Source organism: Arvicola amphibius, chromosome 1 (genome assembly GCF_903992535.2).
Source record: "Arvicola amphibius chromosome 1, mArvAmp1.2, whole genome shotgun sequence".
Classification (NCBI taxonomy): domain Eukaryota; kingdom Metazoa; phylum Chordata; class Mammalia; order Rodentia; family Cricetidae; genus Arvicola; species Arvicola amphibius.
In genome coordinates, this window is record NC_052047.1 from 52,468,002 (window position 1) to 52,489,006 (window position 21,005).

At 37.0% G+C, this 21,005-nt stretch overlaps 1 protein-coding gene across 4 annotated transcripts in view; it reads right to left on the minus strand.

The window, feature by feature from the left end:
* Window positions 1-21,005, minus strand: part of Slit2 (slit guidance ligand 2) — a 346,008-nt gene that overhangs the window by 134,152 nt on the left and 190,851 nt on the right. For all 4 annotated transcript variants that reach the window (XM_038332274.1, XM_038332272.1, XM_038332275.1 and 1 more), the window contains exon 5: window positions 6,215-6,286. In XM_038332274.1, coding sequence (XP_038188202.1) covers window positions 6,215-6,286 — 72 coding nt within the window. The remainder of the gene's footprint in view (window positions 1-6,214; window positions 6,287-21,005) is intronic.

Consider the following 21,005-nt stretch of genomic DNA (forward strand, 5'->3'; position numbering starts at 1 on the left):
ATAGAATACACCTAGTTAGAGAGAAATGAAAATTTTACCTACAGAACAAAGAACAGCTCCATGAAAAAACAACCTGACTAGAGGCACTGATGGCATTCAGGCGTCTGTACTGGCCTGACCTGTGGGTATATGCTCTCAGCTGTGGCAACTAAGAGCACCATGTGTCACATTTACTACATTCCCTTTTAAGGGTCCTGCCCACCTTCCATCTCTCCTTCTTTCTCTTTCTTTCTCTCTCCCTCTCTCCCTCTTCTCTTTTCTCTTCTGTCCCCAGAGGCCAGTTTCCCCTCTCTCCTCCCCATTTTCCCATTCACTCCCCCCCCCAATCCCCTCCACCTGAGCTCTGTTGCATGGCTTCTTTCTCTCCTGTGCCACTTTTTCTAAATTACAACAGGCACTATAGCATTAAGGGATTGTTTTCAGGACCCAGGTTATTTGGGTCTGAGCATAGAGCTTCTGTGCTGAAGTAATGGTTCAAATCAGGAAATCTATGTCACAGGCAGAAAATCATAACTAATCAGAATGTTTACAAAGATATTATAAGATAGCAAAACCTCTGCATCATGAAAAATATCTAGTAATCTAGTATCTTTGTTAGAATTATCTAATAAGACTATAACCTGGATGTCAAAATTAATTAGGATGCTGTTGTAATAGTTCATAGGTATCAAAGTGTGCTGACCCACACTGGAGACATAAGAAATCTGAAGGTCAGTTCTGTTTCATTGATCAAAAATGCAACAACACTATTCTTATTAGCTTTTGTTTTATTGATGTTCAAAATCAGTCATCTTTTCCTGTATTTTTTTGTTTTACTTTGTTCTGTTTTGGATGCACTTTTGATGATACATTACATATATTACATAGTCATGGAACAAAATCCAGTATAGAAGAAAAGTTCTTCAGGCACAATGGAGACCAAAATATGCAAAATTGGAAAGAGTTTTGATGATTGGTTACCTCATCACATTGTTCGGAAGGTCACAATTCTGATGCTTTGGGAGTTAGAGAAAAAGAACGATAGTGCAGGACCATGGACAGTACCCAAGTTTCAAGAGTGGCACCAGCCCATCCTATCTCCTGGTCACACCACTTTCTTTTTCATCAAAATAATCTGTATTATGTATGTGTCATTCAGGGCCATAGACTCGTGAAGAATGACTCTCATGAAATTCGTTGCTTAGAACCATTTCCTTGAAGGACTATAACTATAGGTATAGGTAGTTCATAAGTTTCTACGATCTGTTGAAATCCCTTGAGTTTTAATTTAAGAATGAGGGACTATGCTCATAAATAAAGAAACTGTTCCTTTTTCAAAGTATTTCTAGCTTTGTGCCTAATTAAATCCACTAGGAGAGAATTGGATATGAACAGATAATTTTAATTTGATGGCTAAAGGATTCTATTTTTAAGAAAAAATAGAAATAGAGAAAACTTGATAACTGACCAGAGAGGACATATAGAATCTCTTGCATTTAAGGGGATCAGCATGATTATGTGAATAATGGTGAAGAGACACCAGGAAAGAAGTTTAAACTAGACAAAGGTTCAATCCATGAAATGTGTTGGGCTCTCTTTGCGCCTCATGGAAAGTTGACTATAATTGCATTTGATGTGTTGAAGTGGATTGATTGGAAATAATAAAATAAAGGAAAACAAAATGGCACATAAAAAGAAACGTGATAGCAATACAGTAAACAGCACAATTCGTAAATATTGTATGTGGATTTGTAACAACAGACTAATTCTTTTTTCTGTTTGTCAAATTCTCTTATTTTCAATAAACCATGCGTCACAAATTGGACTATTTTTCCCCAAAATGTCATGGTCATGCATATTTATTATCTAAATAATACTATGAATTGCTTTAAGAAACCCATGCTGCATCATTCTGTAAATTATATACCTGTCTATAGATTAATGCACATGAAATTTTATTAATGTTTTCTTCAACGCCCATAAAAATCATGGTTTATTTTCATACAAGGAAAGCTGTTATTTTGTCAAAAAGGTTTATTTTTTTCTTAGAAAAAGAGAGTAAAATTCATACCTGTAGGATAATTGGGACTGGAAAGACACAGCTAACAGGAAGAGGATATAGACAGGGAAGTGTGTAGGATGAAAATCACAAACTACATTTTGAAGATAAATAGCATTAGGAAGAAAGGAAGGAAGAAGCAGGTGTGTAGTTCCCTTTACACGGACCTAAAATAGTTCTTATAGGCATTCAGTTATGTTCAGTATTTATCCCCATAGCTGTAAAAAGAGTGATCTAATATAGTAGAATAGTAAACTAATATGAGCTTTGTGATGTGACTGACTGCAACTTGTTTCGATCCTAAAGTTTTCTTTTGATACTTCTTTTTACTTAAGTTCCAGAGCAAATAGAACTAGGGATAGCTTTTTCCATATAAAATAAAAGATGCTTAAGATATACCTGAAGACAAAGCACACGAAGTAAAAGGAAACAAACAAGTCTCAAAAATAAGGCCAGATTAGATAGAAATATTCTCTAAGATGATAAGCGTAAGTGGAAATATCTAACCAGGTGCTTGAAAAAAATATAATGTATGCTGCAAGATTTTCTTTTACAATCTGATTAAGGGGAAGCAAAGCTTCAGCACTTCAGCACGAATCCACTAATTATACATACAAAGACTCTATTAAAAACATCTGTAGGCATTGGTTAGTTTTTGGAAGAATCATCCTTTGGTAAAAGCAGGCCATCAATAGTTTACAGTTTGTGACTTTAATACCACAAATGGAGATTCATTAAACACGGCTGCTGGAAGCTGTTGGATATGCAATTATTCTGTTGATATTGTATTACAATTTTGTTTTCATAATATTTGAGTGTCTAAAATGTCAAGAAAAAAGAAATTGAATGAAACTGTGGCTGGCATGGGGGTGTGTGCAGTGTAGAAAGAGGTTACACAACAAAATACAAAAAGTATTTTAATCCAGCTATGAAATAAAGCAAGATAGCAAAAAGAAGTTACTGTTATTTCTCCCCTGAGATGCTTAAGACCAAGATGAATGTTCATCTGTCTGAAATAGTTTAAGTGGGGCTTGCCTGGAGGAAGGGAAATAAAATGTAGTAATTTGCAACATTTCCACAGCATCAATTTTATATTGTCAGGATGCCGCCTAGAGCATGTTTAGCCAGACCTCAAGAGTAAACCAAGTGTTGTCACCAGAAATCCTGTAGGAATGGAAACTGCTTCACATCAGGCTCAGAAGTGGCAGATCTGGAAAATTTTCCAGATTAGGGCAGGGTAGGATGACAGATAGCTCTCCAGGAAGCAGGGTCTTGGCTCTGCTCCGCACAGATGCCTGCTGCTCTACCTCTTTTTCCTCTTTTAACCTGTGACTAATTGTGCAACTATGATTGGGACATCATGAAAGACAACCAATTTAGGAGTAAATACACAGGCACAGTAAAGGTAACAAAACACTGTTCTCTGTCCCAAGGAGTATTAAAATCACCCTCAGTGGTCTGATGCTGATTCATGGACGGCTGGGACTAGCAGTTTAATAATGCTGCAAGTTAAATTTTATACTTAGAAATCAGCCTTTGGTTAATTCTTAGAAATTAGCCTTTGGTTGAAAGAAAAAAAAAGTAAACCTTATACCCTGACCCATGAAATGCGAATGATTTTTGAAAATACGGTTTGAAATACTTTTGAACCCTGAAGTCTCTTTTAGCTATTTGAGCTGATTAAACACTCTTTCCTTTTGCATTAGTTCAGGGAATATGAGGAGAATAGGAGTCGTTTTCTTATTATTATTTTAGTGTTACTACTGAGGTCTACACCGTCCCTTAGGCTTCCTTTCTTCCACAGAAACATACACGTCCAGAGCTGACCTGTGAGGAAGCTGTCAGCAGCCCCTCCCACATTTGGAACCTGGTGAATCATCACTGCTTTACTTAACAAAAGTCACATTCCATTTCTTACGCACAAAAAACAAACAAACTGAAACTCCACTGCACTTTGATTTTAATAGCATGTTCTTCCTCAATGTGCTCCTATCTAGTGTTCACCCACACATAAGATAATAGCTTAGATTTTCCCCCTATATTCTTTTATTCTAACAATTTTTCATAATACTATGAAGTTGTTCCTCCTGAATCCCTATAGCATGCAGTCTCTAATTTATAAATCTTGTTTTTACTGTATGTTCATTTAATGTTTGCGTATATATATATATATTTTCAATTTGAAGTTCTGCATCTAACTGACTCACAGGAATCATATGCATGTTGAAACAATCTTTTAATTAAATTCTAATACTGAAATATATCTCATATTCTACTAGTCTGTCTCCTCTTAAGCAATTTATTCATGGATAACTTTATTAGTTACTCACTGGTAATTGTATAATGAAACATAACACTACCGTTTCCTAGCATTTTAGTGGTTTAAAGTTTTTTTGCACCTCATTTGCCTAATAACCACAACAAGCCCAAGTAACTAGTAGTCAGTTTGTGAAATTAAGTACTAAAGGACAAGAGGAGTTGGATGATTGTTCATGTGCATGAATCCGAATTACAGGAAAAGTGTCTCAGTCTGTAATCCTAACTTCACGGTACAGTATATGTAAGTCTTTGAACTTGAGAAAATTCAATAGTGTATGTGAGGGATCTTTAAAACACCCATTTCACATGGCAGCCAGCTTACTCGCTCACTTTTCACTTAATCTCTGGACTTGCTTTTCAGTTAAATGAAGAAAACATGTTTTTAAAATAATCCCCTGGGATGGGTCAGTAGTCCTAGATGTAGACTTCCTCATAGGAACGTACAGTTGGTGACTTGAATTCTTTGAATACCTGAAGAATAGTTGAATGCACTTGTACTAAGTGCTTAATGGCAGCCCCACTGTGAGGTTACAAGTAACATACTGCAGGGTGGCCAGTTGTAGCCACTGCAACTTGAGCATATATCTATGAATCCTTAAGTAATATCATATCCACAAATAATGCACTGAGACAGATTGGATTCCCCTGTGTTGGCAAGCTGACTTAAACGTTCTCAAAGTCCCAGCTAGTAAAGAGAGAAAGAAAGCAGGAAAAAAATCTTTTTTGTCTAAGTGCACATAAAAAAATCACCACCGTCATGATGTTAATGGCTTTGTCTATTTATAACCATAAAGCTGTACTTTTCTGTTATTACTTGGGCACTCAGAAAGCACAGATACACGATAAAGAAAAACGCATTTTTACTGGGGAAATGTAAAGGCCAAAATCTGTGGCTTTATCAACACTTGTCTTCTTTGACAAAGGACAACATCTGTCTCACTTTCACTACTAAAGAAAAATGGAACTGAATTCTCCCATGGAGAATTCTGAATATAAGTTAATTCTTGAAAAATTGCCTGCCCTGTTTATGACTAGCTAAGAAATATTGGATTGTAAGAGTTAATCTTGGTACCCAAGGGCTCTTCTCCCCTAAATTCCAAGGTATTTTGCAATAGCGATGGAAAACATTTTAACCCTCAACATGTGAAGTAAACTGAAAAGTCATTTTAAAAGACTAACATGGTATTTTGAAATTGATAAAGATATATATTGACAATATTAGGTTTGCCACTGAGAGTTTATATCTCACAAGTATCTTGAGAGCTATAGGCGCTTAAACGCCAAGAAACTAGATTAAAGATTTATCAAGGAAAATAAAGAAATATGTTTTTTGTTTTCTTTTCTTTTTTCTTCTTATTAAGGGTGGTGATTCACATAGTACTTCAAAGATAGGAGGGAAAAGATGAGAAAAATTTACATAAAGAAAACGATGAATTTATCATTTTTACACCACTAACATCTAAAAACTCCAGAAAGAGCTGTGGTTCTGAGCCATCTTTATCTTTAGCTGAAAAATATTATCTATTTGCAAAGAAAATAAAAGTGTTTATATGTTGAAGTTTAGCATACCCTGACAGAAACTACAAATGGAAGTGATACAAACACATCATAACACCATCTCATTCTTTGAAAATTATAAAACACTAATCAGAGTATTTTAAAATAAATTTGATAATGACTTGAGTTGCCAAACATCTGAACAAACAGATAAAAATTATGTTGGTTTTGGAAGATCTTAAAAATAACAAGAAAATTACATCAGTATTTAATTTTTCTGATAATTAAAAATGTAAACCTGATCCAAAACAGATTATAATTTATAAAGAACTGTAAATTAAGATGTGTATATATACTCACAGATTTTTAATGTCAACTGCCCCACGGAAAGCCTTCCTTGGAATTGCTTGAATTTGATTTTCACTGAGATCACTAAAAATAGCAAGAGAAAGGGGGATAAGATTATGAAATCATACTTTCTGCTTAGTATAATCAAAATGATAAATAATAGAAAAACAAAATTATTTCACAAAAAAACCAAATACCCTCCCCAAGGAAAAAGACAGTCAAAAGCAAAGCAAGTAACTAAACACATAATTTGTAATTCTAATATACGTTAAAGTTTGAATTAAATATCTTTAATCTATATTCCATCATAAAATATGGTATTTTCATTTAAAGGTTAGCAGAATTTTATACAAAATATATGAACTATTTCATTGAGAAAAGTAGTAGATTTTCATAACTGAATTTTAGGAGACTCTGAAGCTTTAGAACTTAATGTCTGTTCAAAACCACTGTAGTACTTAGCTTCCTGGAGAAGGATGACGGTACTCAGAGCACATACTCAAGCTTACATAACAATTTTAGTCATATTAAAAATGAAATATGGCAGCTCTCATTAAACAATAAAATGAAGTTTCTGAATGAAATATTAATAGTAGCATGATTTGAAGCTTCCCCCAAATTTGTTTTAATCATAAATTTAGCGTCTATTTTTACATCTTAATTTAATTAAGAAATACATTTTATTCTAGGGAAAAAGCTCTCTCTATGTTGAAATGAAGAGTTTGGGAGAAAAAGAAAACACTCATTGTAAAAAGGATACATTATGTTCCCTTCCAAGAGTTCAGAGTCAACTCTAAGACAAATCTCACAGCTCAGACGGTATTAACAGCATTATCACATAAAGGACAAGTACAAACAATTAAAAGATACACCACTAGAAACAGAAAACTGCCTTCTGGGTTCTATTCACAAGAGTATACAGCAAGAAGTTGAAATATCAAGCAAACTATTAAAATACCAATGACGTGACTCAAAGTCGGAGGTATCCCCTTCTCACAAAGAAAGCTGAAGTTACTGACCAAAGACGCACAGCAGATGACGAACCCAGCCGTTTTCCACCATGTGCATGCACACTGAGCAGGTTGGTCCACACTCCCTCCCTCCCAGCTGCCTGCGAGCAGAGCCCATCATTCACATGCCTCTAGCCACACGAGAGAGAAGAGGACACGACTGGCTGATACAGAGATTTAGCGTGTGGTCCTGACCTCATTAGCGCCGACTTTTAAACAAATGAGATTTGAGTTCATATCTCAATATGCTTAATGTTCAAGTGAAAAAATGTTTGCTAAGCAATTTGTAAAGAGGTAAATGTTAGTTACTTGATGACAGAAGGCCTTCAGCAAAGAAAAAAAATGAAGACGAAGAAGAAAGACGGAGGAGAAGAAAAACAACCGAAAAGCTCATATTTACTTCCAGGAGTAAATTTACTCATTTGTGCTTATGTAGGAAGCACATCTAGGGCAATGTAGCTCATTACTGCTTTTCAATAATTTCCAGTACCTTCTTAAGAGCAGTAAAAACTGTCATTTCCTTAAAATGCGCTGACTTCTCTCACTTGCCTATTGATAGGACTGACTGCTTTCCTTCCTTTCAAAATTACCTCAAGTTTAGAATGTTTAGCAATTATATATTTTTAAGTATTGATGGCAAGAAGATGTGTTCAGAGGAGGCCACAGAACAAAGAGATTCTGAGGAAGAAAAACCTGAAAGTAGCATGGATGGAAGAGGGAAAAAAAAGAGGGTATTCAGGCAAAAAATGAACCTATCCTGCTTGCTGAAAATGATTGTTCCTACCCTGCTGTCCTGGACTGCTGCACTTCTTCAATCAGTGCCCCTTTTCCACTCTCAAACAAGAAATACTTCTGAGACATATACATAATGATGGCAAAATAATTATTCCAGTTCTGACTTTTCTCTAGCCTCTGTGCCCTTCTAATCTCTATAATTAGGGTCCCTTCCTCCAGTTAGTCTTGGTTCGGCTGGCGTTCCAGACTCTCAGCTACCTTCCGAGGGATAACAATGGTAAAGCTGCTTTATATGGTTCAAATAAACATAACGGTGGCAGGCGGCACTTTAGGAGGGATATCACTCCTGAGTTTTATTGATTACCCATGACAGATTCCGAGATCATAGAATAGTTTCTTTTGACTAACAGTCACCAATCTTCCCTTTCCCTAAGCCTGAGAAAGACCAAGAGGCTCGCTCATGATGGCTGAGTGTAGCCGTTCCCCTAGACAGATAGCTCTGAGCATGGAATGGATTCTAGCATGAGTGCCCAGTCTAATATGTCAGGCAGCTTTAATTATAGATTTCCAGGTCTCTTTGAAGAATGGGGCCCTGTTTCACCTGGACAGAAGGAACCTGACATAAGCAATAGTTGGTTGCTTCAAAAAGAATATATCATTCCATGCTCCTATCACCATAACCATCTTATAAAACAGTCATTATTATTTCAATTTATAGAAGAGGAGCCTTTTGGAGGAGAGGAGTTATGAAAATATTATTAGTGTGACATGGTAAGACTAATTATTAAACAGATAAGAAATGCGATAAACATTAAGCCCAGATTCTAACAATGATTACTAAATTCACTTCGTTACACTCTTCCCCCATTTATGAACTCACAGAAGGCTCTCCTTAACCCATGCTAGGTTTTGTCTTATATAATTGTACAATAATGAAAATTAGGCTATATTAATGACAGTTCCCAGTTCTTCCATATAACTAACATATGGTTTTCAGTCATGTTTATTTACTTACTCTCCACTAAATGTGGAGTTTCAAGACGGTTCTGTAGGCGAGGTTAAAGAATCGACTGAAGTTATTGTCCTGTTTCTACAAACATTTAAAATCAAGTAAAGAAGATGAGATAAATAGCTAAATATAAAGGTACCAAAGAGATGTTGGTTGCATGCCTACTGACATAGAAACCAGCTATTGACCCTCACTGGATCTGCTCTAATCCTTGAAGATCAATGAAGGACAAGGAGGCATCCCTATTGCAGTCTATTGCTCTATGAGCTGTGTAGAATAAGCACAGTGAGTCAGAACTACTGAGTGAGTGGGCTGGAGCTACCCAGGGAGGAAATTTGTAATTATATCACCAGCAACAGAGGTAAAAAATTGGTTGAGACAGAGAAGAAATGACTTGATTGGACTTGATTTTTAGGATATTAATCTGGAAATTGATTTCCAAAGCAGGCAGAGATAATGGGAAGAGAAGTGCCAGGCAGTGCCTCCAAGAGTCGCCTAGAGTCCAGCGCTGGAGGTATCTTGTATAGGAGACCATTAGGCAGTACAATTTGAAGTTGGTTCCACTTGGAAGCATTTGATGTAAGGTAAGGTTGACTATCATCTCAGCAGAATTTCAAATCACTTGAAGATTTGAGCAGCAGGGAGACAAACCAAGAGGTTAAACCAAGAAAAAGCAGTAGTTCTACTGCTATTCCAGGTCCTGGGAAGTAAAGAGACCAGACAATGAACCAGTTTTAGAGACAGACGATGAACCAATTTAAGAGACCAGACGATGAACCAGTTTGGAGATTACTAAAATCTCAGTCATGATGTAACATTTCTTGGAGTTTTTTAAATAATGAAATGCTCTTCTTTTAAATTATATGCATATGAATGTTTTGCCTTCACCTATGCATGTGCACCATATGAATGTTTGTTATTCACAGAGAAAAGAAGAGGGAGAAGGGTCAACAAACAAGACTCACAGGTGGTTGTGAGCTGCTGTGTGGTGCTGAGAACCAAACCTGGGTCTTCCCTCTGCAAGACCAACCAGCGTTCCTAATCTCTGAGTCATCTCTTCAGCTTTGAAAATATTGAATTTTTTTTTGAAAAAAAAAAAAGCTTGTTGATTTTCTTAAAAGTGTCAGGGATGTTTAAAGGAGTGCAAAGTCTGTCCCCAATAGAATCGAGTCTCCATACGGAGGGGAGAGTCACATGATTACAGTAGAAAGCACTGTACATGTTTACACGTGCATACAAAAAACAAAACCCTCCAGGAGGTACACCCGAGAAGGGACTCACAAAACCATATCAGAACCCTGGCTTTCACACGGAAACCCCATCCTTCTACTATGCTCAGCTCTTCCCCACACAACTGCAGTGCCTGCAGTCCAGCCTTTCCTCCTTCTCCTCCACTCCCCTGACCACTGTTAGGGTATCTGTGGATGACCAGCCATCCTCATTTCTTAAATGACTCCAACTCTTCTCCTTGTCTTGATTTATGAACCCTTCTATACTATCCCATCCCTATTATATAAATAAATAAAATAATATACAACTACATTGTCGTGAAGTTTTACTCATCCCAGTTTAGTGTTATTATCCTTATACAGGCTCAGGCCTTTGGGGATCTTATATATCCCATGCCGAACTATTGGCAAGCCTTCATCCAGCTCATAGTATTTACAGAATTTTTTGTCTGCCATTCTGTTATCTTGACCTCCACAGGAATAGCCTGGCTTAATAGCCCGCAAGTAAATCTCAGCTGCTACTTCTGCATTCCTATGATTTCTGCTTCTTAGACACAAACTCTCAAGTATCTTGATCCAATACAAAGAGAAGCTCAAAACATCACAAAGATACACAACTCTCCCCAAAGAGATTATTTAACACATGCTTTTGACATCTATTTTCCCTCTCACCTACTCCATTTCAGATATACTGGCCTCTTTGGGGTTTCCTGGCAATTCCACGTCATGATTTAGTTCAAAGCATTCCTGCTATGACTCTATGTATGTCTCAATGCTTGACACACAAATCTTGTACTTTCAATTCACCCTTTATCTTTTATTTGGGCTTTGACTCTCTAGCAACTTGGAATACCCAGAAAACAAGACTCTAGTGAGCACACTAGTCATAAAGATCTCTTTTCTTCTAATTTCTAACACATATTTTGCTAGTAATTCTCACTAAATCAAGTGTCATGGAAGGATTTTATACTTTCCTAGTGACATTTGTGAATCTACTGATATCTAAGTGTGAAAAAGTATGAATCCGAGGATGTATTAAACAAGTAATAGTCAGTACTAAGATAAACATTATGTTAATGTTGTTTATAGTTGTTTATGGTTTATGGTTGTTCTCAGCTAGTCAATACTCTTTTGGTTTCTTTAATTCTACTTATAAAAACATCAGGATATAATCTCAGGTAAATTGAGGTTTACAAAGGTTACATAACTAGCCGGAAGTCATTTTGCTAGCATTAAGTAGAGAGAGAATTTGTACTTGACTCAGTTGCTCCCCACAGCTCATACTCTTGACCACTCCCACATGCCTTATGTAAGAAGCTCTGATAGTCAGAGAGCTAACTGGCATTGTTCTTCAGTCCCTTGGATAATGATTCCATTGTGTCGACCAAGGGCCATTCAAAAGTGCTTGTTGCAAAACAAACAAAAACAAACAAGCAGCAACAACAATAAAAATGAAGATCCTCAGTTTCAAGCCAGTTATATTAAATAGAATCTGCAGCACAGAGATCAAAAAAATCTTTGCACTCATAAGTGTGCCAGCTAACTATTATGACCAATGTCCTTAGAACCCATGTTAGCAATCTTCTGAAACATCTCTCGCAAATGCTGTCTCTAAGGGTCTCGTTAATTTGGGATTACATGTACAGGTAGGGTTTTGTGTATATGACATAAAATCAGACTACAATAAATATCAAATAGACAAAAACAACAGTGAGCAACAAAACCACATTCATTCAAGACACACATACTGCTACCATATAAAGGAACATGAGGAAAGAAAGGCCACTTTGTGGTTATATATCTTGAAATCTACCATATTTTAGAGTACAGTAAACCTGAGATTTAGTAGCCTATCACTATTGTGCGATATCACTACCATTCACATGCAGTATTCCTACATCCACTCTTTTTTAAGATTTATTTTTGTTAGTCGTAATTATTGGTATGTGTTTGAGTATATGCATTTGAGTACCAGTTTCTTCAGAGGTTAGTGGTCCCATATCCTTCCTAGAACTGAAGTTACAAGCAGCTGTGACCTACTTGTTGTGAGCACCAGGAACCAACCTGTGGTTCTCTAGAAGAGTTCTATGCACTCTTAAACATGAAGTCATCTCCTACCTCCAACAGACCACTTTAAAGCATATTTACCATTAAGAAATTCTTAAGCCATGATAACAACTTTAAATAATAACATATTCAAAGTATAAAAACTTTGTATGCTTTCTGTACAAAATTAGATCCCAAACAATGCTTCCCCATTGATATCAATCTTTCCAAGAATATTTCAGAAGGCAACACTTAATCGGACAAAGGCATCAGGTATGGGAGATTAAAATTAGTGCCTAAGAGAAAGACAAAATATACCTCTTGTGTGTTTTTTTTAGAGACGAGCAACTGACATGGTGACCCACGTTTATAGAGTAAGATGGGTTTCTTGTCACATCTGAGCCCTTAGAGATCTGCAGTGGACTGAAAAGATCTCTGACTCAGGAAGTGTGACTCTAATCTGTGGTGTTCTTTGGTGGGTTTCTCAAAGAAATCATGGCTCTACTGTTTAGAAATTGCATGACGACATGATCTTGGTCACTGTACTAAAGTTCTTTGATTCCTGATTTATAGCCTCTAGAAAATCCATTGAACTCTGTTGTATCAAGGTTCCCATGAGAAAGATTAGTACTAGCCAGGTGGTGATGGCACATGCTTTTCTTTAATCCCAGCAGAGGCAGGGGGATCGCTGTGAGTTCGAGGCCAGCCTGGTCTACAAGAGCTAATTCTAAATATTCCATGCAAACATGTGAACTTACTCACCCATTCTCCACATCTGAAGACACTACAAGTCTTAAGCTTTGCCTCTCCACTGGTCACTTAAGTTGTTAGTCCTCCAGCATTTGGACTATAGGTATTAGACATTAAAGTATAAGATTTGTGCAGACTGCCCTCAGAAAGCATAGATTAACACAAATCATTAGAGATAGAGTGACCCTTGAGTGATCAGAGAACTAATCAATAAAAACACCTAAAATGTTTCAAATTATTAATGAAAACACACTTTCACGCCTCTTGGTATGTTTGTAGATGGTTGATTTTAGTCAACATTTGCCGAGGATTTTAAGTTCATACATATATCCCTGCGATATCTGGGTAATCAGTTTTTAATTCATTTTTCTCTTCTAGTCCACTGTAAATATTTCCCAGTTGTCATTCCTTTTCGCTGCTAGTGCTCTGTAAAGATTTCCCTCTGCTAGAAGGCTCATGGGCTGTGTTTCATTAGTTATTCTTATTCTCTCTCAAAGTTTTTCTTTGAAATGCCTGAATGCTGGAGTAGGCCTCTTTATTTGCAGTCTGGTTCCTTATAATACATAACTAAAATCTTCGTGTCACAATTGCTAGCTCATGTGTTGACACTTTATGTAAGAAGTGAGAAAAAACTAGTATTATACACACTGGCATTTATGTTCTCAAGTAGATTCCCTATTTAAAAGGTATTTGATATCGTCCACACAGGACACTGAATAAATATTTCATTTTCTACTTCTTCAAAATAAGTGTAAAATGCACTTACTCTTTTGTTACTTCACATATGGGAAAGACATTCTTATCATTTATCCAAATGTCTTTAATGAGATCAGCAACAAAATGTTATTTAATTAAAATGATTGTGTCACTGTAAGTACTTTGTATTATAAATGGAAAATTGTCTTCAATGCTTTTACTCAGTCTAAAATATAAAATTTTCAATCTCATACAAAGACCATTAAAATACTTTATTTCTTTCAGAACAAGGGAACTCATTTTACACACACACACGCACATACACACACACACACACACAAAGAATGAAGAGATATTTATGATGACATACATACATAAAGAAATATGTGTGTGCATGTATGTGTATGTATGCATTTTCCTCAATACAACCTGATCAGTTAATAAAATGTTACTTGTATGAATGTTTTCATAAATTGTTGTTGGATAACAAATTGGTATGTTTCATCCAGGAAAAAATATTTCACCCACTCTTATACAGTTTAAAAGTTGAGCTCCCAAGATCCTGATGAGGAGCAAAAGGAGGGAGATCATGAGCAAGGAAGTCAGGACCGTGAGGAGTGCGTTTACCCATTGAGACGGTGGGACAGATCTAACGGGAGACCACCAAGTCCAGTTGGAATGGGACTGATGGAACAGGGGACCAAACCAGACTCTCTGAATGTGGCTGACGGTGGAGGAGGACTGAGAAACCAAGGACAACGGCAATGAATGTGAACTCTACAGCATGGACGGGCTCACTGTGAGCCTTGTCAGTTTGGTTGCTCACCTTCCTGGACTTAGGGGGAGCTGGGAGGACCTTGGACTTAACATAGTGAAAGGAACCCTGATGGCTCTTTGGCTTGGAGAGGGGCAGAGTGGGGGTATGGGTGGAAGGAGGGGAGGGAAGGGGGAGGAGGAGGGGAGGAGATGGAAATTTTTAATAAAAAAAAAGAAAAAAAGATTTCTATCCACTCAAAATATACCTTGAAATTAATGCTTCATAAATAAAATAGGAAAGCCGGGCGGTGGTGGCGCATGCCTTTAATCCCAGCACTCGGGAGGCAGAGACAGGTGGATCTCTGTGAGTTCGAGACCAGCCTGGTCTACAAGAGCTAGTTCCAGGACAGGCTCCAAAGCCACAGAGAAACCCTGTCTCGAAAAACCAAAAAAAAAAAAAAAAAAATAGGAAAACATGCCATAATATTGGACCTCAAAGGGGAAAAATTAGTAGACTTCAACTATATTATTTAGATACTATTTGCACATCAAAAATTTTTACTCACTTAAACTACATACACACACACATATGTACATGTATATGTGTATGCTTTTGTAGGGTGGGATATCATAAGAAAATTACATTATTTTATATATATTTTTTTTTTCCTCATGGTTTATTTTTTTTTTTATATTTAAAAATTTCCATCTCTATTTATTGAGACAGGGTTTCTCTGTAGCTTTGGAGCCTGTCCTGGAATTAGCTCTGTAGACCAGTCTGGCCTCGAACTCACAAAGATATGCCTGCCTCTGCCTCCTGAGTGCTGGCTGGGATTAAAGGCATGTGCCACCACCGGCCGGCTCCATTATTTTATTTTATAGTATTTTCATTATTTGGATGTGTGTACACATGTATGTGCATGTCTCCAGTCCTATGACAAGAGTAGAAACAAATGCTTTTAACAACTGAGTCTTCCCTCTATCCCTAGATTTTCATCTTTTATGCTCAGAAGAAAAAAAATGTAGTATTTGGCTGATCACTTATATCCTGAATGACATTCTTTTTTTTTATTTTCAAATTTATTTATTTGTTTGATGTGGTTTACATGTGCCACTGTGTATGGGAGTGGGTTCTTGCGTTCTCATCTCGGGTTCAAGAGTCTTACTCCAATCAATAGGCTTCCATGGCAAGCTCTTTTCTCCACCAAGTCAACTTGGCAGTCTGAATCTTTTTTTGGGGGGGTGGGGGGACACAGAATACCACTCCAAAGCCCAAATACTAGTGGAATTACCATATAATAAAGACTATCCTCAATTCATGAAAATGAGCTTCCCCAACCACCCATGGGCTGGGATTGGGGGCATGACACTTTCAGAAGCCTCACTCAATGTAGCATACTCTGGAGAGGAGGAACAGTGGGGTAAGAGGAAAAGAATTTTCCAATTTATTCATTCTAAGCACTCTTTATCGATCTCTTTATATGGGTTTTTATTTTTATAAATTGAGGATGACTTTTGGTTCCATTTCTTCCTTACATTCAGTATGCCTGAGGATTTTTAAAGGGACAGTGTGATCTACTGCTGCTGAATTACTGCATCAGCTCTTCAGGAATGGCCAAACACGGCAGTCCTGCACTATTTTATTGCCCACAACGTATGGTCTCAGTGGAGTATCCCATTAACCTCAGAGTCCAATGATATCATTTTAATTATATAAATTGAAAAGGCAATGTATAATACCTATATCATGTAAAAATGGATCCACTTTATGTGAAAGTGTTCTAACTGTATTTCCCTATGAAGTAATAAATTTGCTTTAGATGGCAAAGCTGCCTGTAAATTTAATTACTGGTAATTTTATTTTCCTCCACTGTTTAACCTCTCTTAGAGACTGATGAGGAATATCATAAATCTGTAATTGCACAAACTACTCTAGAAACAACTGAGAAAAGATAGGTGAATATTTATTCACATTTTAAAACTTTGGGTAGGCAAAAAATATATCTCTTGGTGGAAAATCAATATGCCAACCTGTAAATATCATGATGCTGTAAATTCCTGATTTCTATATGTATTGTTTACTCAAGGAAGATCTTTTTGTTAACATATCTAATAAAATCATATGTCATAGAAAGAAAATATTTTCATATATATGGAGTTCCAAATAACTCACTATGTGCCAAAGAAGTACAAGCTTCAGATAATATGCAGATGTTTGCATTAGTCCAACAGAGATCAGTCTCATGCTCAGAACAATTGGGTAAGCATAGATTATCCCAAAGGTCACAGGGAAATGGATTCTCATAAGACAAGTTTGGAATTTCAAGAGAAGTTTGTCATTTCAATGATTTTCCAATCATTGTTTTCTTTTTTGGTTGAGAATTCTCTACAGAGGAACTTTTTGCAAAGGGAGTACAAGGAAATTACATTTATGAAGGGTAAAATATGTTGCATTTATGTTAAGTCTAGTTGCACAGAGCAGGTATACAGGACATATTTCTTCCAGCAAATACAGGAGAGAATGCATCATGTATCACAAGTCACGTCTCTCAAGCCATAACATTGAAATCCACATATGGAATCTTGTCATAAAAAATTCTTATCTCTTTTCCTACTCACGTTGGCAAAGAATTCAGCCTCTTTAAACTTCCACTCCCAGTGAGGCAGGAGGAAGATGGGAGGGCAGGGCCTGGAAATGGGAAGGTATGATATAGACAGGAATACAGAGATGAACAACTAACACTAAAGGCCTTTTGAAAATCTATATGAAAACATACACCTGTAGAAGCTTCCTAATATACATACATATGTGAAATGACTTTAAAAAGAGCCAACTCATAATGGAGAAGACAATGACTAATCAGACATCTTATACTAAAAAGTAAAACCTCCCTATACCAGTTAAATCTTGTTGAGTTGTTGGCCAAAGGGCTCTCTTTATTAACCAATGGTAATAAAACAGATTCACAGCATACAGAGGGGAATCCCACATCAGGCTTCCCTGTTATGATCATGACCCCTATCTTTTACTCATATAATCCTTCCCTCTCTTTGACTGGACTCAGGTAGCTCGACCTGGTGACTGGATGTGGATCTGTGGATCTGTGCATCTGCTTCCGTCAGTTACTGGATGAAGATTCTATGATAACAGGGTGGCCACCAAACTGATTACAGAAGAAGGTCAGCTTATGTGCCCTCTCCACTATTACTAAGAGTCTTAGCTGGGGTTATCCTTGCGGATTCCTGGGAATTTCCCTGCATCAGGTTTTTCCCTATCCCTGTATAGCTCCCTCTATTGAGATATCTCATTCCTTACTCTCCCACCCCATCCACCCCCCAACTCTACTATACTGTTCCCCCATGTTCTCATCCCCAATCCCCTCCCCTTTAACACCCCCAGCCCCAGTTTATGCAGGAGATCTTATCTATTTCCCCTTCCCTGGGCAATCCATTTGTCCCTTTTAGGGTCCTTGTTATGTAACTTCTCTGGAGATGTGGATTGTACTCTAGTATCCTTTGTTTTACATCTAGTATCTACTTACAACTGAGGACTTACCATGTTTGCCTTTCTGGGTCTGGGTTACCTCACTCAATTATTTTTTTCTAGTTCCATCCATTTTTCTGCAAATTTCATGATGTCATTGTTTCTTACAGCTGAGCAATACTCCATTGTGTAAATGTACTACATTATCCATTCTTTGGTTGAGAGGTAACTAGGTTATTTCTAGGTTCTGGCTATTACAAATAATGCTGCTATGAACATAGTTGAGTAAGTGTCCTTGTAATATAATTGAACATCCTTTGGCTATATGTCCAAGATAGGTATCGCTGGGTCTTGAGGTAGATTGATTTCCAATTTTCTGAGAAACCATCATACCGATTTGTGGAGGCATCACCATCCCTGACTTCAAACTCTAATATAGAGCCATAGTCAGAAAAAAAGCTTGATATTGGCATAAAAAAGACGCATGAACCAATGGAATTGATTGAAGATTTTGACATTAACCCACACACCTATGAATACTTGATTTTTGAGAAAGAAGCTAAAACTGCACAATGGAAAAAAGAAAGCATCTTCAACAAATTGTGCTGGCATAACTAGATGTCACATGTAGAAGACTGCAAATATAACTTTATCTATCACCATCACAAAACCCAAGTTTAAGTATATCTAAGACCTCAACATAAATCTATGTACACTAAAACTAATAGAAGAGAAAGTGGGAAGTAGCCTAGAATGCATGGGCACAGGAAACTTCTTTTGAAATATAATGCCAGCAGTACAGTCACTGAGAGCAAACAGTCAATAAAAGGGACCTGCTGAAACTAAAACATTTCTGAAAGGCAAAGAACATGATAAATAATACAAACAACAGCCTACAGAATGGGAAAAGATCTTCCCCATTCCCATATCTAACAGAGATCTGTTCTCCAAAATATATAAAGAACTCAAGAAACTAGATATAAAAATACCAAATAATCCAATTTAAACAGTGGATTGCATATCTATGCAGTGACTTCTCAACAGAAGAATCTCAAATGGCCAAAAGAAATTTAAAGAATTTCTCAGAATCCTTAGTCATCAAGAAAATGCAAATTAAAATGACTCTGAGATACTATCTTATACCTGTCAGAATGGTTAAGGTCAAATCCACTGATGACAGCTTATGTTGGAGAGGATGTGGAGTAAGGGGAACACACTCCACTGCTGGTGGGAGTACAACCTTATGAAGCCACTTTGGAAGTCAGTATAACATGTTTCATAGAACTGTTGTCAGATTGCATGAGATTTTCAGCAAAGAGCTGTCTATACATTGATAACATTCAGTAGATGTTGCATATTATCATTTTAAAGTAGAAAAGTATATCCATGAGCAGGATATGGGGTATATATACGAAATTCAGGTAATATTTAGCACCAATATTATCCTCCATAGTACAATTTAGTACTAAGCAGAAAATACATTTCTTCATTGTTAAGTGTTATATTTGTGAATTATATCACTGCCCTTAACAATAAATATTTTAAAAATTCAGAAAGCTCTGAGATATATTGATACAGTTTAAATTCAGGAAATTTAAATCCATCATATACAGGTTCTGAACTACAAAGAAGCATTAACAGTTCAGAAGTTATATCTGGTGTGTGAGGTTGTTCTGCATGTAAAAAGCCATTTTATAATTTTTGAAGTATAATCATAAATGAATGTCTTCATTAGACGTACAAAGCCAGTAACATTTTTAGGGATACAAAGTCATATTTTCCTGATACTGTGGTTTAGGAATCATATAGAAGAGATAGTTGTCCACAAAAGTTAAATCTGGATGACAACTTCTTCCTCTAATTTTGGATGAATACTATAGTGGCTTCTTCAATAGAGGTTATGAGGGTGATCATCTGGCAACTCTACTGCCTGATCTACTCTGATCTGATGAAGGTCTGGATGTCGGAAATGAAAGGAATTTCTCAGTACAGATACATCACACTTATGAGGAAGGAAGAAAGCCACATTAAATTACACATGGAAAAGCAAAGATGTGACAAGGACTCTATAGGAGTTTAGAGAGAAAGAGCAAAGATGGCACAGAGAGAGATAAAATAAAAGGGAAAGGGGGCTCAAAATGAAGAAAGATGGCTGTAAGGTCTATAGGAACAATGTGTGTTGGAGAAAGATGGGCCAGAGCTGGAGCTGTGAAAGTGTACCCTATTTTGCTTTTATGTAATCAGTAGGGGTTGTTTCATCTTTGAGATATTGCTCTAGTTGCAGAAAACATTAAATGCATAATAGGTGCAACCTTCAGAAGTAGGCAAAGTGTCTCAAATACAGAGATGCCTTAACAGAGGTCTATAAAGAAGGATTTTGGACAAAACAGCAAAATCTCCAAATCCCCAAAACCTTTTCATATGCATCAAAACCTCAAGTGACACAGGGTGCATCTAGTATTGGTGTATAAAGAGGCAAGAGATTTCAGGAGAAGCCAGACCAATGTCTCACATATGGATATTTAAAACCCAGTTCCCTGCCGGGCGGTGGTGGCACACGCCTTTAATCCCAGCACTCGGGAGGCAGAGGCAGGCGGATCTCTGTGAGTTCGAGACCAGCCTGGTCTACAAGAGCTAGTTCCAGGACAGGCTCCAAAGCCACAGAGAAACCCTGTCTCGAAAAACCAAAAAAACAAAAAAAAAAAAAAACAAAAAAAAAAAAACCCAGTTCCCTGTGTGTCGTGTCGTTAGCTGTGAAGGCTTCCCCAGGTCTACTAAGACCATGTGAAGCCATTTCTGCGAGACAAAATTTACTTTGAATTTAGAATGTCACTGAAATGTTTTGTTCTTGTGCCAGTTCTCAGTAGGTATCCTAAGCCATCACACTTTACTGAAGCCCTTTTAATAAAAGACATCATAGCATTTCCCAGCTTATGCTGATGGAAAACTGCACTGCACCAACCCTTCCGTTTGGTTAAAACCCTATCTGGATGCCAGAAAAAACTCTAGCACAATTCTGCAGTGTAAGCCAATCTACTGCCCACTGAATCAATTCAGTGCAACAACTATTCCAAAAAGGCACTTAAAT